The sequence below is a fragment of the Tinamus guttatus genome, unplaced genomic scaffold (assembly GCF_059628265.1).
Source record: "Tinamus guttatus ecotype Peru unplaced genomic scaffold, ASM5962826v1 Tinamus_guttatus_pri_ptg000643l, whole genome shotgun sequence".
In the NCBI taxonomy this organism is placed as follows: domain Eukaryota; kingdom Metazoa; phylum Chordata; class Aves; order Tinamiformes; family Tinamidae; genus Tinamus; species Tinamus guttatus.
In genome coordinates this window covers 174,171-200,060 of record NW_028289177.1, presented here as the reverse complement: position 1 = coordinate 200,060, position 25,890 = coordinate 174,171, and the positions used below count along the sequence as shown (strand labels likewise).

Below are 25,890 nucleotides of genomic sequence, written 5' to 3'. Positions count from 1 at the left end.
GGGACTGTAAGGGCTGGAAGCCCCTGGCCCTGCAGGGAGGCTCCGTGCCCCGTCCCCTCTTTTGCGCTCTCCGGAACGGGAGAAGGTGCCCGGTGGCAACGGGGGCTCCCTCTGTCCGGCGCTTACCAGGAAGAGGCTTGGGACATCGGAGCGACTCCAGGGCCAAGCGGTCGGCACCGGGAGAGCGCGTGCCCCAGTGTCCCCCCCATCCCCGGTGTCCGCAGTGCCTCCCGGTGCTCCTAGTGCCCCCCGCGTCCCAGTGTGCTCAGTGCCCCCCAGTGCCCCTAGTGTCCCCAGTACTCCCCAGTCCCAGTGTCCCCCCATCCCCGGTGTCCCCAATGCCTCCCGGTGCTCCTAGTGTCCCTCGTGTCCTCAGTGCCCCCCAGTGCCCCTAATGTCCCCCACCCCCCGCGGTCCCAGTGTCCCCGTGATCCCGGTGCCCCCTCGTGTCCCCCCGGTCCCAGTGTCCCCCCATCCCCGGTGTCCCCAATGCCTCCCGGTGCTCCTAGTGCCCCCCGTGTCCTCAGTGCCCCCCAGTGCCCCTAGTGTCCCCATCCCCCCCCGGTCCCGGTGCCCCCCCGTGTCCCCTGACGCCCCCAGCCCCCCCGCCCCGCCCGGCGCCGCAGGGGTTAACGGCTCCCCCCGCCCTCGCCGTTTCCCCTCTCCCGCGGCCTCGCCTGCGCTGATTGACACGTTCTGCGGGCGGCCGGCGCCGCTGTCCAATGGGCTGCCAGCTCGGCGGGCCCCACGTGGGGCGGCCGCTCCCGCCGCGCTCCCATTGGCCGGCGGCGCCGGCGCTCGCGAGCACGAGCCAGGCCCCACGTGGAGCTGGCGCGGCCTCATTGATCGCGCTCCCCGCACGGCGGCTGCCGCGGCGGGCGGGGCGCGGAGCGGAGCGGAGCGAGGGGGGGCGCCCGGCCCGGCCCGGCCCGGCCCGGCCCGGCCCGCGGAGCAGCCAGCGGCGCCGCTCGGTTCCGCTCCGGTTCCGCCCCGCCCGCCCGGCCCGGCCCAGCCCGGCGCGCCCCGGCCCGCCTCGCCGCAGGGGCGCGCGGCTGGGGCCGGGGCCAGCAGCGCGGTGAGTCTTAGCCCGGGCCGGGGCCGGTACCGGTGCCGGTTCCGCTCCGCTTCCCGGGCTGGGCCCCGCTCGTGGCAGGGGCCGGGGCGGCGGCGCGACCGGGGCCTCCCGCCGCTCTACCTGCTGCGGGGGCCATTGTCTGCGAGCGGCGGGGGGGACGCGCGGGCCGGGCCGGGGCGCGGCGCCTGCGGGGGGTCCGGGGCCTCCCTGCTCCCCCCGGGCCCTCCCGCCGCCCGTGTCCCCGGGGCTGTCAAAGGTCCGGCCCGTCCCGGCTCGGCCCGGCAGCCGCTCAGTCGCCGGGGACGCGGCTGGTGCTGTGGGCAGTCTGGTCGCGGGTCCCCGTGCTGCGGGGCCACGCACTGTCCTGCTGGGACCCTGTGTCCGGTGCCCGCTCCAGCCTGGCCGCAGCAGGCAGTGGTTTCTCCATCTCTCAGAGATTCTGGACAGGTTGGAACTGGCTCCGGTCTCGAGAGCGCATCCCGTGTCTGGAGCAACGCGAGGGGTCATAGCCTGCCCGGTGCCAAAGATGTTCCCTCAAAACCGGCCCCCGGTGAGACTGCGGCTCGGCGTTGTGCCCTTCCAAGACAGGGATGAGCATATGGGTCCAGTGACAGCTCTGCTGGCCTGTCCTTAATGTGGTTTCTATGTCCCGACCCAACTGAGCTCCCACCTGGAGTGGTGTGAGATGCTTTTGACACACCTCGGCCTGGGCTTTGCCTGGAATTCATGCCTTCTGCATGCTGCGGGCACAGGGCACCTTTGGTCCTCCTCCTCCTTAAGCCTGCACTTGTGCTCTGGAGTGTTTTGGGTCAAGGGATCAGCGTGAAGTCAGAGGGAGTTTCCCTTGGGAGCTGTTGGATGGATCCAGTGGAAAGCTCGGTGCTGGGATGTAAGGGTGCGGATGGGTCACGGTCCGGGGCGCGCAGGGTCTCTGCCGCAGCCGTTGTCTCCCCTGCCCTCGCGGGCCGTGCTCCCTGCAGCATCGGCACTTGTTAATCCTCCTCCGCCTGCCCAGCAACTGAACCTCTGTCCAAGAGGTGGAAATCAACTGCCCCGTGTCTCTGCTTTTCCTCTGCCATAACTTTTCCTCCTCCTGCACATGCTGCTTTCCTGATCGTGCCTATAGCTGCTTCCCAGTGTATGGGAATGGCTCCAGGAACAGTGAAACCGCCAGGGGCCGGTCCTGACCAGGGACAGTTGCAGTGACCATGTCCCCCTGCTCGGCCCAGGCCCACCTGCAGGCCCCCTCTGCCGCTTCAGGAGCCGCCGTGGCTGCCAGTGCCATCCCCGCCACCTCGCAGTCGCTGAAGCTTACTTATCCGGAGACCTTGGACCGGATCAAGGAGGAATTCCAATTCCTGCAAAATCAATACCACAGGTGAGGCGCTGCCAGCCTGCGTGCCAGCGAGGAGCGTCTGCTCAGCTGGAGCTGGCAGTAGCTTTTTGCGGCACCGGGCACCAGTGCGGCTGGCAGCAGGGCCGGGCCCTGGCTGTGCCGGGCGCGCAGCCATTGGCTGCCCCAGGCAGCTCCTTGGCTGCCCGAACCCTCCTCATCCGCGGGAATCTGCCCTCCCCACCTCGCTCTGCTGGAGCGCGGGGCTGGGGGGTCCGGCGTGTGCGACCGAGCGCCTGGGCCAGCGCTTACGAGTGCCGACAGGCTTGAGGGTCCCCCCTCCGCGCATGCTGGCCAGAGCGAGGCCTGAAGCATGGCTGAGCTCTGCTCCATTTGGGAAGCAGATGCTGGGGGGGAAACGCCACAGATCAATCCCTGACACGGGAGCCCCTTCCTGTCCGCCCCGGCCCCTTCCCACCCTCTTTCAGGTGGTGGTTTTCTTGGCTCGTGCAAAGAGCAGGATCGAGTCTGCTAGCGGGAGGCTGGGGCAAACGGCGTGCAGGGAGGTTCCCGCTCCGTCTGGCCTGGGAGACCTTCCCTGCTGGGGGGAGAGCTGGGGATCTATTTCCCTTTCTTTTTCTTTCTTCTCTCTATTTTTACAGCTTGAAGTTAGAATGTGAAAAGCTGGCAACGGAAAAAACAGAAATCCAGCGTCATTATGTCATGGTGAGTGAGCTCCACCTGAAAGGAGCAGGGTGGGGGGCTCTTCTGAACCACCAAGGGATGCGTGGCCCTGGGACGCTCCAGCTTCCCCTGTTTTGGGGTTTGAAGCCAGAACCCGGGTCCTGGGGCTGTTGTTGTCTCCTTGCTCTACCCCGACGTACGTAGTGGTGCTGGAGTGGTATTAGCTGCTGCAGTGTGTGGAGGGATAGGGCAGCATGCCCACATGCTCAACCCCTTTCTGCCCGACGTCGGTGGGAGCCCGGGAGGGCCGTGTCCGTCCTGCAGGCTACGACCAGGCTCTGCTCCCTGGCCTAAGAGCCGGGACTGTTTCCTGCCTTGGGCCTGGAAACGCAGGTGTTGAGTTGGGCGACGTTGCAAGCCATTGCGGAGGGCTCTCCCCGCGGCTGACACTCTGCTTCCCCCCTGCAGTACTACGAGATGTCCTACGGCCTCAACATCGAGATGCACAAGCAGGTGAGTCCTGGCGGGCAGGAGTTGCCCCAAGGAGTGGGAGAAGGGGGCCTTGCGTTGCGCTCGTTCCCGCGCTCCACGGAGCTCTGCCCCTCTGCATCGCGGCCTCACGGGAGAGCCGCCCCTGCCCGCGTGGGTGCTGCGGCATCATCGGCACTGGAGGAGCGCGGCCCCCGTGGTGCCGGGGCTCCAGGGCGATGGGCTGCTGCTCGCGGGCTTTGCAGGGGCTGGGGAGACGGAGCTGCGCGGCGCTCGGGCCGCCAGCTGCTGCACGTCGTGGGCACACATTTTCTTCTCATTTATTTTTAAAAAGGCTGCAGAAGAGTGTGCCGGGAGGTGCTGCACGCGGCCCCCTTTGCCCTGGCCCCCGCCCGGCCTGCTCAGCTATTGCCCATGGGAGCCCATGGCCGCCTGGGGGGCTTGGACCCATCGGAGGGATGACGGTGGCGGCGGAGGGAGGCCCGGGCGTGCGAGGAGCCGGGGCTGCAGCCTGGAGCCCCCCGAGGGCCGCCAGCGCCTTTCATCTGGTGGCCCCACGGGCAGCCGCGTTGCTGCCGCTCCCAGGTGCCGCTGGCTGCGCGCCAGGGAGCTGTCTGCACCTCTGGAGAGGGCCCGGGCGTCCGCGCGCGGCCGGCCTGCGAGCGCCGTGCAGGCAGCGGGGCGGCCGCGCAGCCCGCACGCCTCCCTTCTCCCGAGATCCTGCCCAGCCCCGTATTCCCGAGCGGCGCCGGGAACCCTGCGGATGCGCTAGGTCAGGGCCTCTTGCTCGCACCGTGCACCCGTCCTCCCATCCGGCCACAGAGCCCGTCTGTCCCTGCAGCTCCCTGTGCCGGAGCCGGGCGCCCTGGGGTGGTTGTGTCCGCTGGGGAGTACGGATGGTGTTGGAGCAGCCGGGCTCTGCGTGGAGCTGTTGCGGCTGCCGTGGGCTCAGCAGGGGAGGCTGTGGGTGGGAACAGGCCAGAAACGTTAATTTTTACTGTTGTTTTGTTTTTGGTGTGGATCTGGCCTGCAGCTCTTTGTAAAACCACCTCCCTGCGTCTGCCTGGCCGTGGGCTCGCTTGCCACGAGCCGCAGGGGAGGTGGCGGTGCTGGTGGCTGGGGGGGCTGCAAACAGCACGATCATTTTTCATGCTGAGAGCGTTAAAGTGCCAGTAAATTGCACATTAACGAGTGCGAGTGAATTGGAGGCAGCTCTCCCCAAGGAGCTGCTGCCCATCAGTGCATTAGGGAAGAGAATCCATCACTGCTGGCCCCAGGAGACAGCTAAATCCTTCCCAGAACTGCTGCCTGCCAAATCTCGCTGGCTTTTTTTTTTTCCCTTCTTTCTTCTTTCCCTTTTTTCCTCCCTTGGAGGGAAAGCGAGGGCGGTGCTGGGCTGTTTCTCCCTGCGAGCCTGGGAAGCAGCGTGGTGGCTGCTGCAGAGGGTGGCCGGGCCTGGTTTGTTCCTCGCGCTTCCCCAGGTTCGGAGGCGCTTGGGCAGTGTCCTGCCCATCCGGGGTCAGAGGCACTTGCGTTCTGCTCTTCCCCGGTCACTTTCCAGATGCTGGGCTAGGGATCCAGGCACAGAGAAGCTCAGACTTTGCTGCCGCCTTCTTTAAGCAGCCTCTCTCCTCCTCCTTCTTGCTCGGGGCTCTCAAGTGCTGCGGGACGGCAGCAGCTGTAGAAGAGGGGGGCTCCTCTCCGGAGCTCCCCAGCGAGCCCGGCAGTGCCGTGGTGGTGCTGTGGGTGTCCGCATCCCTGGTGCGGGCTGGGGCAGGTCACTTGTGCAGGGCGCTCAGAGCAGACGGGACAGAGAGGGCTCGAGGGGGCAGAGGGAAGCAAGGAGCTTCTCTGTCCTGGCATTGCAGTGCCTGGCACTGAGCAGAGCTGCTGGGCATGAGCTCCAGCGCCCTTGGTGCATCCTGGCCAGGTGCTGGGGAGGCAGCGGGGAGCTCTGCTGGGAGCTCCTGAACCTGTGGATGGGGAGCTACACGCAGGGCCAGCGCTGCCCTTGTCCTCTGACATCCCGTGTTCTTCCTCTGCTTCCAGACGGAGATCGCCAAGCGGCTCAACGTGATCTGTGCCCAGCTCATCCCGTTCCTGTCTCAGGAGGTGGGTGAGCCCAGGCGGGCTCCCGCTGGCCCTGGCCAGAGGAAAGGGCACTTGTGCCCTACCCCTGGGGACAGGAGCCGCGCGGGGCAGCGGGTCCATTCCAGCAGCGGAGGGGCTGCGTCCCCGTGAGTCCTGGCCCGAGGGCGGCAGGGCTGCTCGGCCTTGCCGGGCACCCACCATCCCCTCTGCCGGCAGCACCAGCAGCAGGTGGTCCAGGCCGTGGAGCGGGCGAAGCAGGTGACTATGACCGACCTGAACGTGGCGATTGGGGTACGTCGACCCTCTGCCCCAGCTGGCCAGGCCGTGCTGGGTCCCTGCGCATGGTGGTGCCTCGGAGACCCTTGCTCTGCCCCACTGGGATGGAGATGGGGAGCTGGGGGAACCTGGAGTGTGATCTTGCGCTGGTGGACATGCCGGGAGGGTTGGGGCTGGCTCTGTCTGTGTGTCCTGAGTTCTGGTGTCCACCGGCTGTCAGCGTGGGAAGTGCTGCCCACCCATCATGTCCCCCCAGAACATGCCCCCTCCCAGCTCCCACACTGCCCCATGGAGCCAGCGCCTCCGTCCTGGGCTGCCCTGACCCGGGCCGGGCCGCTCTGCTCTGCATCCCCACAGCACCAGCTCCAGGCGCAGCACCTCTCGCACCATGTACCCCCCATCCCGCTGACCCCCCACCCTGCAGGGCTGCAGCCCCCCGGCCTGGCCGGCCTGGCTGGTGCCTCGGGACTGCTGGCGCTGTCGGGGGCGCTGGGGGCCCAGGCCCAGCTCCTGGCCAAGGACGACCGGGGTGGTCACGATGCTGAGCACAGAGGTGAGCAGGGGCCACGACAGGGCGGAGGGGGGGCTCTGGACATTGGGTGACACAGCTGTGTCCCTTCCTTTCCACCTTGTTCTGCTGCTGCTCGCCTCCGCCGTGGGGACAGAGCGGGACCCTGGCCCCGTAAGTGCCTCTTCCCACATTTCCTCCCTGCTGCCCTGGGCTCTGGCCCAGGAGACCCAGGAGAGGGGGCTGCGCGCCCGGGCAGGGGGTCACCCCAGCCACGGAGCATCCCTGTGGCCAGGAGCTTCCCGTGCTGGGCTGGTGGCCCTGACGTCGATCCTCTGCCCAGAGCTCCCTGGCGCTGCCCAATGGGGACCGTGCGCGAGCCATCTCCGACTACCTCAGCAGCAGCAAGAAGAGGAAGGTGGAGGACAAGGACTTCGCCACCGACTACGTGAGCCTAGAGCGGGCGCTGCTGCGTCCCCCCCATCCGTTCCCCTGGGCCCAGGCGTCCAGCTCGGTGCCAAGCAGCCTCTCTGCATTTCAGGGCAGCGATGCAGACAAGAGCGAGGACAACCTCGTGGTGGATGAGGTTTGTGCAGGGGCCGGGGTTGGTGTCCGTCTCGTCTCCTGGTGAGACCCTCTGGGCTGCAGTCTTGCTGCCCGCCCTCCTCATCCCCATCCCTCCGGCCTCCAGGACCCTGCGTCCCCGCGCAGCGTCCACTCCTACTCGTCCCGGGAGAACGGGGCGGAGAAGGCGGCGCTGGGGAGGAAGGAGGCGGTTCCGCTGAGCCCCACGTCCATGGCATCATCCAGCAGCGCATCGCCCTCCCGTAGCCGCGATGCGCCGGCGGTGAGCGGGGCTGCGCCGGGGCTGCGCCGGGAGAGCCCCGGCCGAACGCCGCGCGCTCACCCCGGCCCTGCTCCGGCAGGTGGAGAAATCCGGCACCCCCAGCCTCAAACCTGGCACCCCCACGTCGCAGGACGCGGCTTTGGGCGCCAGCAGCGGCGCCCCCCAGTTCCGCCCTGCGGCCAAAGCCCTGGACCCCATCGGTGAGGGGTGCGGAGGGCCCTGCTGCCACTTCCTGCGCTGCCGTCTGCGGCGCCGGCCGCTCGCGGCCGCCTCACGCCCTTGTCCCCGCAGCACTGGGCCTGCGGGCACCGCTGGCCATGCAGAGCCCCTACTCGGCCGCCTTCGGCATCCCCCACGCTGCCGTCAACGGCGACGCGGCCGGGAGCGCTGCCTACGCTGGCCTGCACCTCGTGTCCCCCCAGCTCAACGGCTCTGCAGCCGCCGGCAGCTACGGGCGCTCTCCGCTGGTGAGCGACGCGGGCCGGGGAGCCGTGGGCCCTGCGGGTGCCCCCCACGCTCATTCCGGTCCCTCCAGGTTGGCTACGACCCGCATCCGCACATGCGCATCCCGGGGCTGGCGGCCGGCGTGCAAGTGGGCTCGTCGGGGAAGCCGTAAGTGGGGCGGTGATTGGAGCCCTTGTGCGCTCCCGTGGGCACCTCGGGCGCCAGCGCTCCCTCCCCCTCCTGTCCCCTTCCAGTGCCTACTCCTTCCACGTCAGCGCTGACGGGCAGATGCAGCCCGTGCCCTTCCCGCCCGACGCGCTCCTCGGCTCTGGCATCCCGCGGCACGCGCGGCAGCTCCACACGCTCACCCACGGCGAGGTGGTCTGCGCCGTCACCATCAGCAACTCCACGCGCCACGTCTACACGGGCGGCAAGGGCTGCGTGAAGGTGTGGGACGTGGGGCAGCCGGGCGCCAAGACGGCCGTGGCGCAGCTCGACTGCCTGGTGAGGGTCCAACACCGCGGGGTCCCCAGAGGTGACTGGGGCTGTTGGTTCCCAGCCATGGGAGTGCAGGGGCTGCACAGCCGTGGCCATGAGGTGGCCTGGGGGCACGTCCTAGAAAGAGTGGTAGAAGCTGGATGTTGGGAAGAACTTGGAAAGGCCTGGGGAGAAGTTTCTGGAAGACCTGTGCTGAGGTGGCCAGTAAATCTGCCTGGGCAGAGACTGCCAACTTCCACTGGGAACCCCCAACGCTGGCTGGGCTGGGGCTGCTCCTGAGCCCAGGGCCTTTGCACAGCCCTTGTGGGACAGGCTCTGGGGTGCCCTGGAGCGGGGCTGGGCCCCGGGGAGGACCTTGGTGTTTACAAGTGGCCTTGGGGCTGCGCCAGGTGCTCTGGGGGCCGCCTGCCCCCAGCCCCGGGTCCAGTCCTGCACCCCTGAAGCATCGCGTGCATCCGCTCTCTTCCCCCTCTCTGCTTGTGCTTGTGCAAGTCTGGCCAGGAGGGAGAACTTCCATTCCTTTTTTAACTGGATTAAATGGGCTCTCAGACCACAACAGCTTGACAGAGCCTGTTGGAGCCAAGGCCACGGCTGTCACCCACGCGTATTTTTAACCTGTGTCCTTCGAGTTTGCTCTGAGCGGGCAGGGGGAGCAGTGTCCCCATGCGCTTTGCAGCCCCTCCCAGCCCTCTCCTTCCTATTGTCGGCCTCGGCCCGGGCAGCCTGACAAATATTATTCCTGGAGTGGAGCTGACCTTGAGGATACAGAGGCATAAACAAGGAAATGACTGAGTCATGATAATTTCAAGCTGCATCAGAAATTCGGTAGTATGTGTGGGGGAATCGGAGCTTCAGCGCTGGGAGCTGTGGCTGCCTCAGCCCTGCGCACTGGGCTCGGGGCAGTTGCTGCATGGGAAGGTACAACACGGAGGGCAGAGAGGTGGCGTCCCCGTATCCCCAGGGCTGTACACAGGCAGGTGGCACCGCCCGCCCTGCACTACCTCGGCTGCATCTAAGCACCCGGGCCGCGCCGCACTGGCCAGGTCAGGTGCGGGACAGCAGCGCCCGAGGGCAGGGACTAATGGGAGCTCCCCCATCCCGTACCTAGAACCGGGACAACTACATCCGCTCGTGCAAGCTGCTCCCCGATGGGCGCAGCCTCATCGTGGGGGGGGAGGCCAGCACGCTGTCCATCTGGGACCTGGCGGCCCCCACGCCCCGCATCAAGGCCGAGCTCACGTCCTCCGCGCCCGCCTGCTACGCGCTGGCCATCAGCCCCGACGCCAAGGTCTGCTTCTCGTGCTGCAGCGACGGCAACATCGTCGTGTGGGACCTGCAGAACCAGACCCTGGTCAGGTGAGTCCGGCGCGTGTCGGAGCGGCGCCTCTCGCCCGGCCGCAGGTGCAGCAGCGATCCCAGCGCTCCTGGGCTCCACGGCCCTGACGGCTCCGTGCTCCTCCGCCTGGCCCCTTTCGCAGGCAGTTTCAAGGCCACACAGATGGCGCGAGCTGCATTGACATATCCAACGACGGCTCAAAGCTGTGGACGGGGGGGCTGGACAACACGGTGCGGTGCTGGGACCTGCGGGAAGGGCGGCAGCTGCAGCAGCACGACTTCAGCTCGCAGGTAGGGAGCGGGAGCGGGAGCGGGGCCGTCGCGGGGCCGCTCAGTGCCGGCGCTCAGCGGGCTCCCCGCAGATCTTCTCCCTGGGCTACTGCCCCACGGGCGAGTGGCTGGCGGTCGGCATGGAGAGCAGCAACGTGGAGATCCTGCACGTGAGCAAGCCCGACAAGTACCAGCTGCACCTGCACGAGAGCTGCGTCCTGTCCCTCAAGTTCGCCTCCTGCGGTAGGGAGCCGGGCACCAACTGCGTCTCCAGGGTTCCCCAGTGCTCGGGAAGCTCCCACCCCGGCACCGCGCTCTTTTCCCACAGGGAAGTGGTTTGTGAGCACGGGCAAGGACAACCTGCTCAACGCCTGGCGTACACCCTACGGCGCCAGCATCTTCCAGGTGAGGGGCCCGGGCAGGGGGAGGTGGCCCCAGTGGGAGGCTGCCCAGGCCTGGGCCCCATCAGCTCTCCCTCAAGAAAAAGCTTTGTTCCACAAATCCCATCCACCACCTTCCTCACAGCCTCCTCTTAATGTTAGCCCGGGCCCCAAATCAAGGTGTGGGAGTCAGTGGCACCTTGTGGGCCCTGTCCCCACCTGCCCTTGCTCTCTGCAGTCCAAGGAATCTTCCTCCGTTCTCAGCTGTGATGTCTCCACCGACGACCAGTTCATTGTCACGGGCTCTGGGGACAAGAAGGCCACAGTCTACGAGGTCATTTACTGAGCGCGAGCGGTGGCAGCGGCGAGGCTTGATGCCCCCACAGATGCTGCCCCCAGGCAGGCGGACGGGCTCCGCGTGGCCGCAGGGTGCCCAAGGCCCGGGACACCACGGGGGGCGGCACTGCCCAGCACCGCGGCTGGGTGCCTGGGGCTGCTGCTCGCCATGCGGCACCCAGGGACTTCCCTCTCTCCGTTTTGTTCTTTTGGGGTTTGTTTATTTCTAAAGCTGGAGTGGGGGGAGGGCAGGGGTCTTTTTTTTTAATGTAACATTTTGGGTTTTGGTTAAGGCTCCCAGAGAGGAAGGGCTCTGTCCTCACTCCCTTGTTGCCTTCTGAGCTGTATTTAATAATAAAAACGAACAAAATGCACAGCTGGGCTGCATCCAGATGCACGTGGGGAAAGGGGGGGCTGGGGCCCTGCAGCAGCTCCTGCGTGGAGGGAGCTGCGGCAAGAGGGGGAGATGGGGACAACCGCGCGAGCGGCAGCACCGGCCCTGCTGCTGGTCCAACACTCTGGGCGCAGGTTGGGACTGCAGCTGCAGGGGCTGTTCCCTGCGCTCGCCCTGTTCCCTGCTGCAGGGGTGGCTGGGCAGAGGCAGACGGCAGTGGCCGCGCAGCACCACGCCAGGCCCCGAGCCCGGCCACGCCGCGGGAGGAGCGCTCTGCAAAGGAAGCGAGAGGGGAGCCACCAGCCTCAGCTTACGGGCCTGGCCCGAGGCCAAACCCCCCTCGCTGCAGCCTCGTGCAAGCAGCCGGCAGCTGCCCCCGGAACCTGGCCAGCCGCCGCGTCCCGCCGGACACACACCACGCACTCTTTTGCTCCTTTTTATTAGTAAGGGATTGAAAACATTGTTAAATACATTTCTTTACTGCTGGGAGTTTACAGCTGTTTTGCAGCAGAAAATTGGTGTCATTAACTCAGTAGTGGTAATGGGGGAGCAGCACCCGGCCCCAGCCTTTCCTGCGCGCTGGGGGCCTGGTCGCGCTCTGCCGGCTGGTCCTGCTCCTCGGGGTTGAGGATGGGCAGTCCTGGGGGTGCAAAGCCTCGGGGACCAGTGTCCACCCCATGTCCTTCCTCCCCCAACCCGCTCCAGCATCCCACACCCCAGAGTCTCCCAGGGCTCTCCAAACTCCTCTGCGCTAGCCTGAGACTGGGGTAGCAGGAAATCTGGGCCCTCTGGGTCCTTCTTACTGCTGGAAGGAGATAAACGGGCAGAGGGACTGGCTCCTGCAGCAGCACCAGCTGCTCCCCTGGCAGCGTTGGCACCGGGCTCCTCAGTACACCACCTCGTACACCGTGGCTTTCTTGTCACCGGAGCCCGTGACGATGAACTTGTCGTTGACGGAAATGTCACAGCTCAGCACCGATGAGGACTCTTTGGACTGGAAGTGAGAGAGGGGCTGAGGGCAGAGTGGGGCATAGGGACCTGCAAGGACCAACGGTCCTCCATCCCCATGGACCAAGCATGTCCCAGACACCCTGCTTAGATGGGACTGGCCTCACCTGGAAGATGCTGGCGCCGTAGGGTGTACGCCAGGCGTTGAGCAGGTTGTCCTTGCCCGTGCTCACAAACCACTTTCCTGTGGGAAAAGAGCGCGGTGCCGGGGTGGGAGCTTCCCGAGCACTGGGGAACCCTGGAGACGCAGTTGGTGCGAGGGCGACACGGCCGCCCCGCGCCCAGGCTGCGCAGCGCAGCCCGGCTCCCTACCGCAGGAGGCGAACTTGAGGGACAGGACGCAGCTCTCGTGCAGGTGCAGCTGGTACTTGTCGGGCTTGCTCACGTGCAGGATCTCCACGTTGCTGCTCTCCATGCCGACCGCCAGCCACTCGCCCGTGGGGCAGTAGCCCAGGGAGAAGATCTGCGGGGAGCCCGCTGAGCGCCGGCACCGAGCGGCCCCGCGACGGCCCCGGCCCCGCTCCCGCTCCCTACCTGCGAGCTGAAGTCGTGCTGCTGCAGCTGCCGCCCTTCCCGCAGGTCCCAGCACCGCACCGTGTTGTCCAGCCCCCCCGTCCACAGCTTCGTGCCGTAGTTCGAGATGTCAATGCAGCTCGCGCCATCTGTGTGGCCTTGAAACTGCCTGGGAAAGAGGGGGCTGAGTGTGCAGCCATCAGAGCTATGCACCCCAGCTCAGTGTAGCCCACGGCAGCACCTGGCGTGCTGGTGATCCTGCTGTGTCTCATGGCCCGACTGGAGCACATGGTTGGGAATAAAGGGAGCACCTTCACTGAGCCCTCCCCGCCGTCACCCCCATCTAAAATATGCCTCAAACAGGGCTGGAGAAGCAGTTGTCCCCTTTCTCTGGGCCCTGTTCCAGCTCTGCCCAGGGCTCACCTGACCATGGTCTGGTTCTGCAGGTCCCACACGACGATGTTGCCGTCGCTGCAGCACGAGAAGCAGACCTTGGCGTCGGGGCTGATGGCCAGCGCGTAGCAGGCGGGCGCGGAGGACGTGAGCTCGGCCTTGATGCGGGGCGTGGGGGCCGCCAGGTCCCAGATGGACAGCGTGCTGGCCTCCCCCCCCACGATGAGGCTGCGCCCATCGGGGAGCAGCTTGCACGAGCGGATGTAGTTGTCCCGGTTCTGCGTTAGGATTGCAGTGGAGAAGGAGCTGATCAGTGCCCAGGGCTTGGGAGAACATCAGCCTTTTCTCCCCATAGAGGTGAGAGGAGCCTCTATGCCTGCGCAGGGGAGCAGGACACAGTCTTCCTCCGCTCTCCCGCCTCACCAGGCAGTCGAGCTGCGCCACGGCCGTCTTGGCGCCCGGCTGCCCCACGTCCCACACCTTCACGCAGCCCTTGCCGCCTGTGTAGACGTGCTGTGTGGAGCCACTGATGGTGACGGCGCAGACCACCTCGCCGTGGGTGAGCGTGTGGAGCTGCCGCGCGTGCCGCGGGATGCCGGAGCCGAGGAGCGCGTCGGGCGGGAAGGGCACGGGCTGCATCTGCCCGTCAGCGCTGACGTGGAAGGAGTAGGCGCTGGAAGGGGGCAGACAGGAGGATGGAGAGAGCCCTGAGTGGAGCAGCCAGCTCCTCCCAGGAACCATTCTAGGGCTAGCCCGGCTCAGGGGGAATGCGACCAGCCATCTTCTTGTGGTCACCAAAGGCCAGGAACTGAAGCTCAAGTCTGTGAGTGCAGACTTGGACTCAGGGTGGCGAGAAGGTCCAGGCAGCCTGGCCATGCCCTGAGAAGGGCCGCAAGGAGCAGCCCCCTGCGCCGGGCACGGGTCTCTGGCCCTGCACCCTGCTGCTCTGGTCACACTTACGGTTTCCCTCCGGGGATGGTGGAGAGCGACGAGGAGATGGAGGAGGCCCTCAGGTGAGGGTGAGACTCAAAAGCCACCTGCACAGAGCAATGGGAGCACAGTGCGCCAAGGGCCACCCTGTCCCAGGGGGCATGAGGCCAGGACGTGCCTGTCCTCCCGCCCTGGGCAGGGCTCCGCGCTGTGAGGGACCCCGGGTGCCGCTTCCCCTGCCGCCAAGCACAGAGGAGTCCCAGAGTGCCGCACAGCGACGGCACCCGCCGTCCCCTCGCAGCCCCATCCTGCGGCCCCACTCACCATGGGGGCCCGTCCGTACATCACAGTGCTGCTGACGTGCGGGGAGAGGGGCAGGCCCACGTAGACGCCGGGGGCGGCGAGCTCGCTGTGCGGCACCGTCCCGAAGGCGGCCGCGCAGGGGCTGGAGCTGCTCAGCGGGCTGCGCAGCGCTGGGCGAGGAGACACCGGCTCATGGACCAACCCCCCGGCACAAGAGCGACGCCGGGGAAAGGGCCCCGGCTGCCACCCAGCATCAGAGGAAGAGGTGGAGGAAGAGGGAGGCTTCTGCCAGGGCCCTGCAGCGCACGGGGCTGCGTGGAGGCGCCCAAGGAAAGGGTGCCCCCCCCGGCCAGGCTCACCAGCCCTGGCCCTTTCCAAGGCTGCTGCGAGCCCTGCACAAGCCCCAACTCCTGGCCCAGCCCTTCAGTCTGGGCTGGCCGAATTACCTGCGGTTGGTGGCTAAGTGGCTTTACCTCCAGGGCTTTGCTGGGTTATTGAAATCAATTCCAATTCAATTTTTGCTAAACCTCTGTAATTTTCCAGCCCTGACAAGGGCTTAGCTGCTCTAGCCCTGGCTCGATTTCTCCCTGTGCTCTCCTTTCACCTTCTGCCCATGGCCAAGCTGTTCCCACCTGCCTCCCCCAAAGTCTCTCAAGAAAACCGAGGCAAGGAAATGGAGGGGGTGCAACTGGCTCATGATTAGCCACAAGGATCCCTGATTTAGCTCCCACCACCCTCCTTGCTGCTTTCAAAATGATGCAGCCCTGGGTCACCAGGGTGTCACCTGGGATCTCTGCAGCACCTGCAGGATCCCCTCACCACGGGGATCCTCAGCGACTGGCCAGGAGCAGCATCCCGGCCTCCAGCACCCTGTGTGCTGGCAGAGGCACCGACACCTCCATCGCCCTGCACATGAGCTCCGAGAACAGCGCTATGCTGGAGTGCGGCGGCTCTGCACAGCTGCCTGTCTGCACGGACGATGCCCCGGCCGGCGAGCAGAGCGCGCGCCTCCGTAGCCCCCGCGCTCACCGATCGTGTCCGTGGCGGGTGGCTTGGCGGGAGGCGGCCGGAGCTGGGCGGCCGCGCTGGGCCCAGGCGTCAGGGCATCGCGGGACGGGGAGGCCCCGGCGCCTTTGGGAACCCCGGCGCCGGCTGAGGGGTCACTCTGGAAGGCAAAGGCAGAGCCATGGTGAGGGAGGGCTATGGGGCACCGGCCGGGCCCTCTGCCTCTCCTCTCACCCCCTGCCCCACGGCCACCATGAGATCCAAGTGCCCCCAACCCATCAGGGTCCCCAGAAACGTCCTGCAGCTACTTGCTGCTTGTCCTCGCAGCTACTTCATGCCTGTCTCTTTTCTCGCCTTTCCTATTTCTTCCTTTTTTTTTTTTCCCCTGCCTAGGGATTTTGTCGACCCCAGCAAAGGAAAAAAAAAAAAATAATAACAGAGCAGAGCGACATGCTGTGCCGGCAGATTGCTCCCGGCGCTTTGTCTGCTCTAATCCGATTGTCCCGCTGCTCCTGCGGGCCGCAGCCGGCTCCTGACCCCGGGGCCAGCGCGGGCTGGGAGCTGGGGGGCACGGCAAGCCCTCCCACCCCCAAGCCTTCCCGCACGCTGACGTTTCAATCCGCGAGCTGGGCTGGTGCTTGGCAGGGAGGATGGGGAGAAGAAAAAGGAAAATCGATGGCGCAGCACTGAGAGCGGCTGGGGGCTTCTACGGGCGGCCGGGTGGAAAACACCTGCCCCCCTCCCCGGGCTGACCCCCTCCAGAGATGCTGCCCTCCACTCCCGGCCCCAGGAAGCCCCCGGGGCGCCGCGGCCGCCCTTACCGGGCTCTGCTCCTTGGCCCTGGGGGTGCTGCGGCTGGAGGCCGGGCTGGCGGCGACGTCCCGGCGTGCGGCGGGTGCCCGGGCCGGGGGCGCCCGCCCGGGGCTGCCGGGCTCCGACGGGGGATCCTGGATGAGGCACAAACAGCGCTCGGGGCGGGGGCTGTGTCCGTGGGCAGCCCCCCCTCGCCCAGCTCTGCGCCTCAGCCTGGGGAAACCTCCGTTCTGGCTTCCTCCCCTCGCGCAAAACCAGCACCGGCACCAGGTCCCCAGGGCGCTGGTGGCCACAGGGGCTCTAGCAGGGGCAGCAGTGACCGGTGAATGTCTCAGCACCCTGGGATGGGGGCCACGGGCAGCCCCTCGCAGTGGTGAGGCCACCGCTCTCCCCTGTGCTCCGTAACCGTTCAGTTAGAGCTGTGTTTTTTATCACTGTAATTACACCAATGAGAAGCTTTTGCAAGTGTCGTCTCCTGTACAGATCCCAGCCAATGCGCCGTTCAGGGCCTGTTTTTGTGGGGAAGCAGTAGGAGGAGGTAATGGCACATGTGTTTCTCTCCCCCTCGTCTTCCAGGGGAAGGATGTCCCCAAAAGGATGACTGTTCCCGGAGAGCTGGGCCGGGATAATGTGCTGCTCTATCTGCTGTGGTGACTTGGAGAGGCTGCAGCAGCCACCACCCCTGGGGTGCTCGTCCCAGAGAGGGGCTGAAACAGGCCTGGGAAGCAGCCTCCAACCTGCTGCTCAGGAGCCCCAAGCTCGGGGCCGGAGTCCTGCCCTGCCACACGAGCAGACACCCCGCGAGGCTCCTGTGCACCCCAGAGTCTGAGCTCACCTCGTCCACCACCAGGTTGTAGTCGCTCTTGTCCCCATCACTGTCCTGCAAGGAAGAGGAGACCCAAAGGCTCCCTCAGGAGAAGGGGAAGTTGGGAAAGCCCTGGGCTCTGCTCCCTACCCGTGGCAGCACCAAGACCCTTTCCCCACAGTGTTGGATCATGGGGACAGAGATCCTGCCCCGAGAGGCAGTCGCTGGCTGCATGGGCCTCTCGGTGTGGAGGCATCAGGTTTCTTTGTCCTGCAGGATTTCTGCCCTTTCCCGCTCCGCAGGAGAGCCACAGGGAGCTGCTCCATTCAGGCAGCAGTGCCAGCTACAAGGCACCAAGGGGAATGCTCCCCACTTCTGCCCTTCACCCCAGAGACCCTCGGCCACCTCCAGGCCCTTCCCGACGCCCAGGCCACACTCTGCCACTCCACTCACGTCAGGCCCAGGTAAGTCCTTCTCCTCCCGCTTCCGCTTCATCCCGGTGCTGCCCGTGCGCTCCTCGTCCGGCAGGCTCTCCAGAGGGGAGGCAGAAATGCTCTGGGATGGAGCGGGGAGAGGAATGCAATGAGCTGGAGGACAGAGCGGCTGGGTGGTAACGCGCTGTAGACTGTGTTTCCTCCCGGGGCCACCGTCTGCTTTCCAGTATCCCAACAGCTTTTGCACAGCCCGTGCAGCTGCCACGGCAGCAGGACCCTTCCACAGCCAAGGGAGGTCCGAGCAAAAATGGGGCATTTCTGACCGCGTGCAGACACTGCTCAGTCCTCCCTGGGGAGCCTTGGCTACAAGTCCTCCCAGATGCCCCTTCCCTGGGGCAGAGATGGGGCTAGTCCAGTGGTCGGGGGCAGGAGTCTCCAGGCTCCTGGGTCCTGGTCCATGTTCGGCCCCAATGGGGCAAGAAGGAGGACAGGGCTGGTGTCCAAGGGGCGGCCCATGCACCAACCCAGGGCAGGGAAGAGGGAGCTGACAGAGCAGTGCCAGGACTCCAAACAGCACCCAGGGCTGTGCGTGCCTGGCCCCACTGCAGCCAAGGAGTGGGAAAGGTGGCTGCCATCCTAGCAGGGGGATAATCCCCACTCTCTGCTAGGAAGCAGCACTTGAGAGGGACAACAGTGTGCCCCGAGTTGTTTGCGCACAAAAAAAACAGCACTGAGCAAGGCATCTGCCTGGCCCCTGGGCTGGAAAGCAGATCCGCCACTTGGGGAGATACTCAGGATGGCGGGAGTGGAAAATCCCCACTGGAGTGTGATGTTTGCTTTGCCTTAACCCTGGCACTGCGGGCGTCCGCGGGATTCAGAGAGCAGGATGGGGCTGAGCGGGATAAAGGCCCCTTCCCCTTCCTGGCCTGCAGCCCCAGCGAGCTCCATCCTGCTTCCCTTGTGGGTGGATTGTGCCGGAGCCGTGGCGGGGGGGTCTTAAATCCCTTCCTCCTGCTCCGCGGCTGCTTCCTGGGATGATAACAGAACGCAGCGGCTGCCGCCCGCCCGCAGCCCGCCCACGCGCTCCGCTCTCTTTCATGCACATCAGCACACGCTGGCCGGTCCCACAGCACCCGCGCTCCAACCGGGGACAAGGATCAACGGCGGGTTATGGGGGAGGAGGCACTGCCTGCTCTGCCCCGGTGCCGCCTCCAAACTGGGGCTGCCGCTTGTTCAGGTGCAGCTCCATGGCCCCAGCCCCACAGTCTGGTCTATAGGTGCAACAGGGAGACCATTTCCCTACCTCCCACTACCACCCGACCCGCAATGCCAGTGATTCCCAGGACAGGGGCTGCTTAACCAACTGAAGCTGAAGCTCGGCCTCTCAGGCTGCCACCAAAGAGGAGAGCAGCTCCATTATGTCCAGACTGTTTACTTCCAAAGGTCAGGAAACAAAACATTCCTGGGAATCCTACAAGCATGCTGGCAAAGGGAGCAGGCTGCAGTGCTCCAACACAAGCAGCCCCTGTGCCAGTCTGGGCCACTGAGTGCAGAGCTCGTCCTGCTACTTCCAGCCTCCCCGGGACCAGGTTTTCTCCAGCAGCACAAAGGTCCCTGCAGGAGCTGGCACCAGCTTGGCATCTCTGAACCAGCTCTGCTTCCCTCCCCCTGGAGCAGGAGATCTGGGACAAAGGCCCCACAAGCCCCAGGAGAGCCGGGGAGCAGGACTGGGCACACTAGCCAAAGCTGTGACCTACCCGGCTCGGGGTGCGCTCCGGCGTCCGGGCGGCTGCACGGCAGCATCCGGGCACATCACCGTGGCAGAGGGAAGGAAAAAGGAAGAGGCTGTTAGCGCCACAGCAGAATGGGGAGGAAAAGAAGGGGCACCATGAAGCCAGAGCAGACAGAGGGGATCAGGCTGACAAATCATGCCCAAATTCCCACTTTGCCCACGTGCTGTATGGATTCTCTGATGTCTAACAGGAGGTGAGCACACTGGCCTCTCTCGGAGAAACAGGGAGGAATCTATGCAGCCTCCTACTTTCAAAAAAAACTTATTAGAGCTTTGAAATCTCTAGGCTGGAATTAGCCACCAGGTCCCAAATTTATTAAGAAGCGACAAGCAGACAAACTCGCCAAGGCCTCGTGAGTCATACCCACCCCATCTCCCTGGGAAGCCATGCTAAAGAGCCCTGCTCAGAGACCCTTTGATCAAGGCTTTTTCACATGCAGCTCAAAAAGAAACAGCTCCATCTCCCTGAGCTCAGGGAAGGAGAGTCAGACATTTGCTCGCAAACCTACACAGCGGGTTATCAGATGGGGTCTGGCATTGCTCCCCAGCGGCTTTTCACTCCTAATGAGCACATCAGCATTTGGAGAGGATATAGGGGTCCCGGGCCCCAGCGGGAGGACAGATGCTCAGGAATGGGGCAGGAAGGTATTGGGGACACCGGGCTTCAACACATGCGGCTGCACAGGGCTCGGTCAGGACGAGGCGCAGGAAGGAGGAGAGGGGCTGGAAGCGTGGGCTCATCCCTGCAGAGCAGGCTCAGTTTGACCCACACCTGCTTTGGATAGCTACAGGGGCACGAGGGATTAACCTAAACCGTATGTGGCGCTTCACTGATGTTTCTAAGGAGGAATCACTGCGGGTGTCTGTGCCCTCTGCCCTGGCTGGGCACTGGCCAGATGCTTTCCCAGGCATCCCTTTGCCGTCCCTAGCCCGCGTACAGCACAAGCTGACCCTGGAAGCGCTCCGGAGGCTGCCTGGGTCTCGAAGGGTTAAGGAAGGCGCCCAGCCTGCTTTATCCTTCCTGGAGTTTGTTTTTCTGCTCTGGGGGAAGGCCATCCTTAAAGCCACACTGACAGAATTAACGCTGCGCACACCTGCGCATACGGGTGCAAGGCAGCCGTGCACACGCAGGGACTATTTCCGGATGCTATTTTTATCACCTTTAGATCATACAAGCAAAAGCAGATCATTAGGAAAATGAAGCACCCCCTCTCCCTGGTGACCAGTTTCCCTGCCACCACCGTGTCCTATTCCACTTCCAGACGCCCTGGCAGGGACCTTTATGGGCTGGCAGAGCAAGACCAGGGAGGCTGCTAAACCCTCCTGCCTGATTCCAGTCCAAGGCCCTGCCCTGCTGCCCAGGGCAAATCCCCAATGCCTGTGCTAGGTAGAAGGTGCCTGAGCTCATAGAAGGTCCTCCTTCAGAAAATGCTTCAAGAGCAACAGGCCACTGGCACCCAGGGTGCTGCTAATAATTTGGCCCAAGCCTGCCAGTAGTATTCACAGAACTCGTTTAATGATGAGTAAATATTGATGATGTCTGTAAACTGCTTTGTGATCCTGATAGGAGGGGGCACCTTGGATGAGGGATTGTCACTATCTGTGAGGCACTGCAAGGGCAATAAAGATCCCTAAATTCCTGGCCACGGACCTGTCCCCTGTGGCCTCGCAGTGGTAAAGGGCACCCCCCCAGCCCCTCAGCTCCTGCTCCACCTGAACACAAACCAGGATGGGCTCCCACCCACCAGCTGCCTCTCCCCCCCTTACCTCTGCTCTCCCCATCCGGGGCCGCTCTGTCCTCCTTGGCCGCGAGCTGCGACTGAGCCGCGAGGGCCCCTGAGAGGGCCAGGAGCCCCGCGGCACTGCCGGCCCCAACCAGGCTGGACGGCGGCACAGACGGGTGGGCACCCAGCGGGACGGGAGGCGCGTGGTGGGAGAGGTGCTGAAGCTGCTGCTGCTGAAAGAGAAAGAGCCAACGGTGCCAGGAGGAGGCGGCCCCCTGTGCTGAGTGTGATGGGATGAGGGAGGCAGAGCTGCCAGGGCTGCGCTGATCTCTGCCCTCACCTTCCCCTCGCACCACCCAAGCTGGGGATGCAACCCCTGCGCAGCTCAGACAAGTGCGGGGAAGCTCCGAGCTCTCTGCCTTCCTCTAACGCGGTGTTAAACCCCAGTTGCCACAGCTGCCCGCCCCAGGCTCTGCCGGGTAGAAAGACCTTGCCCCACTCGCACTACTGCACCGCGCAGCCCAGACCAGGAGCAGGGAAGCACCTGGCTGCCCGGCCCGGGTGACTCACCCCGACGATGCTGTTGAGCTCTGCCATGGTCACCTGCTTGGCCCGCTCCACGGCCTGCAGGACTTGCTGCTGGTGCTGGGAGGAGAAGCTGGGGCTTGCGTGGTGCTGGTGGCCCCAGCCTTGCAGCAGCTCAGATGGGGTCTGGGACATGAGTCGGTGCCTCCTCCCCCAGGTGCAGGCACAGAGGTTTCCCAAAAACCCTCCCCTTCCTTGGCATGGGTCCTGGCCCCCTTCCCAGGAGCCTGCGGAGAGCCGAGGTACCCAGCCCCACTCACCTCCTGTGTGAGGAAGGGGACGATCTGGGCGCAGATGGCACTCAGCCTCTTGACGATCTCTGCCTGTGGGGACAGGTATCACCCTGTGGGGGTTGGAGCCCTCCCAACCGCCTCCCGACGCTGCTGGCGATGAACAGCGGATGCACCGAGCTCCCACCACGCGGCCATCTCAGCCAAGTCCTCTTGCTGCCTCCTTCCCTGCTGGGCTTTCCCCAGCTCCTGCCAACGAGGGCTCCGCCAGGCCCCAGGACCCTCCCAGGCTACAACTGGCTCGCAGGAGGGAATGCGACTCCCAGGCCCTCCGTGGAAGCAGGCCAAGGCAGCCCCACGCTGCCCGTCCTGCCGCAGCCCAGCTGGCTCCGCTCATCCCAGACCATTGTGGCTTTGCGGCTGCCGCCCCCAGAGCCAGCGGGAAGAAGCAGAGCTGCGAGCGCTGGCAACGGGCCATGTTCTGCTGCCTTCCCTTTCCCCAGCGCTGAACTGAGAGCCACCATGGGAAACAAGGGGGATTCACAGCAATTAATTCAGCTCCCTCCCCGCCTCGTCAGCCCTCCTGCAAGCCCTGCATGGCACCAGTACGATCCCTGCTCCATCCCAGGCCAGCCACATCTGGAGCTCCCACTTCCACCCCCACCAGGCAGCTCCAACCTGCGCGGTTGGACATGGCGGGAGACAGCCCAGCCCCCTGGGGCCCCCTCAGCCTGCTGTGCACAGCGAGGGCCGGGGCGCAGAGGTCCCATCCTGGCTCCCCAGCCGGGAGCAGGCGCCTGGGGCCCTGGCACCCTGCTCCAAGCACTCAGCATCCCCCCGGCTCAGGCCATTGCTAGATCCCAGGGCAATGGAGCTGGGAGCGCTGAGGACCTCGCAGCTCCCCTGCTCACAAAAGGAGCAAACTCGGAGAGGCTGAGCCAACTGGAGGAATATGGCAGTTGACTTGCCACTTTGTCAGGCATCGGTCCAAACTAATTTCCCTGGCAGGGAGCCCGTGATGACTAGATTGATAAATCTGAAGAGGGAAAGCAAATTAATGCTGGAACAAAAGGGGAACTGGGAAGAGTGAAAACACTCCTCTGGCTCCAGGAGAGGAAAAGGGGATAGGAAAAAAAAAAAAAGAAAAAAAAAAGGAAAGGAGGAGGGAGAGAGGAGAAGGGAGAAGAGAGAAGGGAGAGGGGATAGACCACACAGAGGCTGCAGGGTCAAGGAGGGAGGTGCTGCTTGAGCTCCACATCCTGACAACTGCTCAGGGATCCCCCACAACATCCCTGCTAGGTCTCCTATGCTGATAACAGGGACAAGGGACATTGACCCAACACCAGTCTCTCTTCCTACCACTGACGCAGACCCCAGCTCACTCACCTGCTTGTGCATTTCAATGTTCAGCCCATAAGACATTTCATAATACTGAAAGGGAAACCACAGCACAGCCTCATTAGGATTTGCTCCAAGCAATCAGCCCATCACAGACAGGTTTAACATCCCAAGTTCACCCCCGCTCCACTGTAAAACCTCTTCTAACAGAACTCACTGCTGTTACTGGGTTCTCAGGCCCGAAATCGAACAACCCTGGCCTCGGGAACGGGGCTACCATCAGCACGAAATTGGGCTGCCTATTTGCCATCGGGAAGGGGAATATCTCTCGTTTCTCCCTTTCCCCAGAGAGGCCGGTAACCCCAGGTGCTGAAGGGGAGGTAACGTTACTCCAGTTCCCATCTCCCCAGGTTTCTGTCAGCAGCACCAGCCCCGCTCCCGCGCTCTGCCCGGTAGGACCGTGGGCCATTAACACCCTTAACACTTCAGCACCATCAGCACCTTCTGCACCACCAGCACCACGCTGGCCGCCACAGAGCGGGTCCTGCCCCGCTCTCTTTAGAGGCAGTTTCCCCTCCCATCCAAAACACCAGCCCTAGGGCATCGCTTCCAAGACATCCTCTCCCGGGTAAGAGGCAGGGAGGAGGAAGGAGACCAACAGAAAAGGGAAAAGAAAAGAGAATGGAGCAGAAGAGACCTGCGTCGCGATGCCCGGGCTCAGACAGCACCGAGCACCGAGCCCGCCGGGGAGCCGCCGTTGCTAGGGGTGAACTGAACATTAACTCCTTCCTGACCCGCTTGGCCGCTGCTGCCGGTTCCCTGCCAGACTCCGGCTCGGCTCCCTGCCCGGGACCTGTCCAGGCCTGAGGGCGGCGGGGCACTCACCATGACATAGTGTCTCTGCATCTCCGTCTTCTCGCTCACCAGCTTCTCGCACTCCAGCTTCAGGCTGCGGAGGGGATCGGGGATCCGCGGTTTCACTCGGGGAGCCCCATCTGCGTTGCCCCACACCCGCAGGTCCCGGGGAACTCAGCTCATCTCCCGCCTTCTTCCTCATCGCCGCCCGAGAGACATCGTGGGGGTGTCGCCCCTGCACCCCGCTATTGCCCCGGAGTCTCTGGATGAACCCGGAGCGTGGGGCTCTGCCCGGTGTTGCTCTTGCTCCCTCGGGACACGGGGACCCCCGCGAGACCTGGCCCCAGTCCGCAGCCTGGCTCGACTCCTCCGGCCAGACCCTCTCCCGGGCGCCCTCGTCGCCCCTTCGGAACCATCCTCCACACCCTGCCCCTAACGCAGCGCTCGCTCCGGCCCGCCCTCCTGTGCGGGCACCTCCTTTCCCGGCACCCTGGACCAGGTCACCCCCTTCCTAGGAGACCTCGTCTCTACTTCTGCAGCCCCCCTGCCCCACGGCAGCTCCTCTGCAGCCCCAGTCCCGCGCCGGAACAGGACCCTCACCCCTGCGCCGCCGCTAACGCCCGCACCTGTGGTACTGCGCCTGCAGGAATTGAAATTCCTCCTTGATGCGGTCGCAGATCTCCAGAACCGAGAACTTGAAGGGCTGCCCGGGAGCCTGGGGGCAAAAAGCTGCTGACGGCTCCGCCGCCCCGCGTCGCGCCGGCGCCCCGGCTGTCCCGGCGCTCACCGGGTGCCGCCCCTGCGGGAACATCCTGCGGCGCCGGCCGCTCCGCTCCGCGCTCCCGCGGGCTCAGCGCGCTGCGAGGCGCAGCGGGGCCGGGGGCTGCCGGGGGCCGCGGAGCCGCCGGGCGCGCGGGGCTCCCCGACGGCAGCGCGGTCCCTGCGCGCCGCCCATGGGGCTCGGCCGGCAGCGGCGGCGCGCGGAGCCGCCCGCGCTCAGCGCTGTCCGGCCGCGACGAGCGGCGCCCGCTGGCCCGGCCCGGCCCGGCACAGCCGCCGTCCCCCGGAGCCGCTTAAGGTGGATCCTTCCCGCAGGACTCGACGGCGGGGGGCAGCGGCAGCGGGCAGGGCGGAGGGGGAACCGGGAAGGGCATCGGCACCGGGCGGCGGTGACCGGGGAGCGGGAATAGGGCAGGGCAGCGGGAACGGGCGTGGGGCAGTGGGACCCCGAAGGGAGCGGGGACCGGGACGGGAGAGAGAACAGGGAAGTGCAGTGGGACTGGCAAGAAGGAACGGGGCAAGGCAGCGAGGACGCGGACACCGGGAACGGGCAGCGCAAACCGGGGAGGTGGATCCCGACAGGACTCGGGAACGGGCAGGGCAGCGGGGAGTGGCACCTGGGTGACAACGGGAAAGGAAACTGGGGGAGGGCGCCTGGGCAGGGCAGCGCCCCCGGGCAGCCCTCCCGAGACCGGGGCTTCCCGCGACGCCAGGGGAAGCCTCGGCGCGGACCCGGGGGGCACGGGCCGCAGGGGTCGCTCGTGAAGCCGAGGACGAAAGGGAGGGTCCAATCACGGGGATGCTTCGCCCCAGCCCGGACGATCCGGCCCCGCTGCGGGCACCCCCAGGGGCTGCGGCCGGGCCCGACGGGACAGCCCGGCCCCGCCGCGGCGCCCCCGGACCACCTTAAACCGCCGTCCGGGTCGCAGCGAGCGGGGCGCGCCTGCTATTGGCTCCGCCACGCGGGGCACCAGCCAATCGCCGCGCGACGCTCCCACCTGGGTCTCTGACGTCACCGGGAGGGGTAGCCAATCAGAAGAGAGCAGCTCGAAGGCCGCGGGGACCGCCGGGAGTCGTAGTCCGCCCGCCGTCTATGGCGGAAGACCCCGGCGGGGCCGATCCGCCCGCGGCGCCTCGGGGCGGCGGGACCGTCGGCCGGGCCGGGCCCGGGCCGGGACCTGTACTAGGGCCGGGCGCAATGGGGCCAGGAACTGCCGGGTCGCAGAGGCCCCGTCGCGGACGGACTGCGCGGCCCAGGAGGCCTTGCGGGCGGCCGCCTTCTGTCACTCAGAGTAACGTGGGCCGCGGCCCGCCTGGGGGGCTGCCCCGCCGCGGCGGCCCCGCGTTTCCCCGAGGCCCCCGCGGGGCCCGAGTGCTGCCCCCCCCCTCCCTCCCCGGGACTCCAGCACCCCCCGAGCTGCC

The 25,890-nt window shown here is 65.7% G+C and overlaps 2 protein-coding genes across 2 annotated transcripts; one reads left to right on the top strand and one right to left on the bottom strand.

Moving 5' to 3' along the window:
- The first annotated feature begins 1,578 nt into the window (after positions 1-1,578).
- LOC104580093 (transducin-like enhancer protein 1) lies at positions 1,579-10,579 on the top strand. The gene is made up of 20 exons (XM_088535729.1): positions 1,579-1,625; positions 2,305-2,453; positions 3,071-3,134; positions 3,561-3,605; positions 5,631-5,693; positions 5,889-5,963; positions 6,306-6,501; positions 6,614-6,630; positions 6,800-6,904; positions 6,998-7,042; positions 7,148-7,303; positions 7,383-7,503; positions 7,595-7,770; positions 7,839-7,915; positions 8,002-8,251; positions 9,354-9,601; positions 9,724-9,871; positions 9,943-10,093; positions 10,179-10,255; positions 10,469-10,579. Exons 1-20 carry the CDS (start codon positions 1,602-1,604, stop codon positions 10,574-10,576), a joined length of 2,295 nt encoding a protein of 764 aa, XP_088391855.1. The 5' UTR covers positions 1,579-1,601; the 3' UTR covers positions 10,577-10,579.
- Positions 10,580-11,828: 1,249 nt separating this feature from the next.
- On the bottom strand, positions 11,829-24,564 carry TLE2 (TLE family member 2, transcriptional corepressor). Its single transcript, XM_088535739.1, has 20 exons — positions 24,476-24,564; positions 24,315-24,403; positions 23,719-23,782; positions 22,882-22,926; positions 21,526-21,588; positions 21,251-21,325; positions 20,724-20,910; positions 17,184-17,317; positions 16,761-16,805; positions 15,934-16,059; positions 15,668-15,692; positions 15,137-15,238; positions 14,129-14,277; positions 13,835-13,911; positions 13,298-13,547; positions 12,905-13,152; positions 12,503-12,650; positions 12,281-12,431; positions 12,076-12,152; positions 11,829-11,954 (listed from the first exon to the last, which is right to left on the bottom strand). The coding sequence occupies exons 1-20, from the start codon at positions 24,497-24,499 to the stop codon at positions 11,847-11,849; spliced, it is 2,187 nt and encodes a 728-aa protein (XP_088391865.1). The 5' UTR covers positions 24,500-24,564; the 3' UTR covers positions 11,829-11,846.
- Positions 24,565-25,890: the final 1,326 nt, after the last annotated feature.

Bases quoted from the DNA above. Each gene is read 5' to 3' on its own strand.
- TLE2 (XM_088535739.1), bottom strand. From the start codon at position 24,499: ATGTTCCCGCAGGGGCGGCACCCG. The intron at 23,783-24,314 runs GTGCGGGCGTTA...TCCCCTCCGCAG, and splicing joins CTGCAGGCGCAGTACCACAG to CCTGAAGCTGGAGTGCGAGA. The intron at 13,548-13,834 runs GTAAGTGTGACC...GCCCCCTTCCAG, and splicing joins ACCATCCCCGGAGGGAAACC to CGCCTACTCCTTCCACGTCA.
- LOC104580093 (XM_088535729.1), top strand. From the start codon at position 1,602: ATGTTCCCTCAAAACCGGCCCCCG. The intron at 2,454-3,070 runs GTGAGGCGCTGC...CTATTTTTACAG, and splicing joins CTGCAAAATCAATACCACAG to CTTGAAGTTAGAATGTGAAA. The intron at 9,872-9,942 runs GTAGGGAGCGGG...GGCTCCCCGCAG, and splicing joins AGCACGACTTCAGCTCGCAG to ATCTTCTCCCTGGGCTACTG.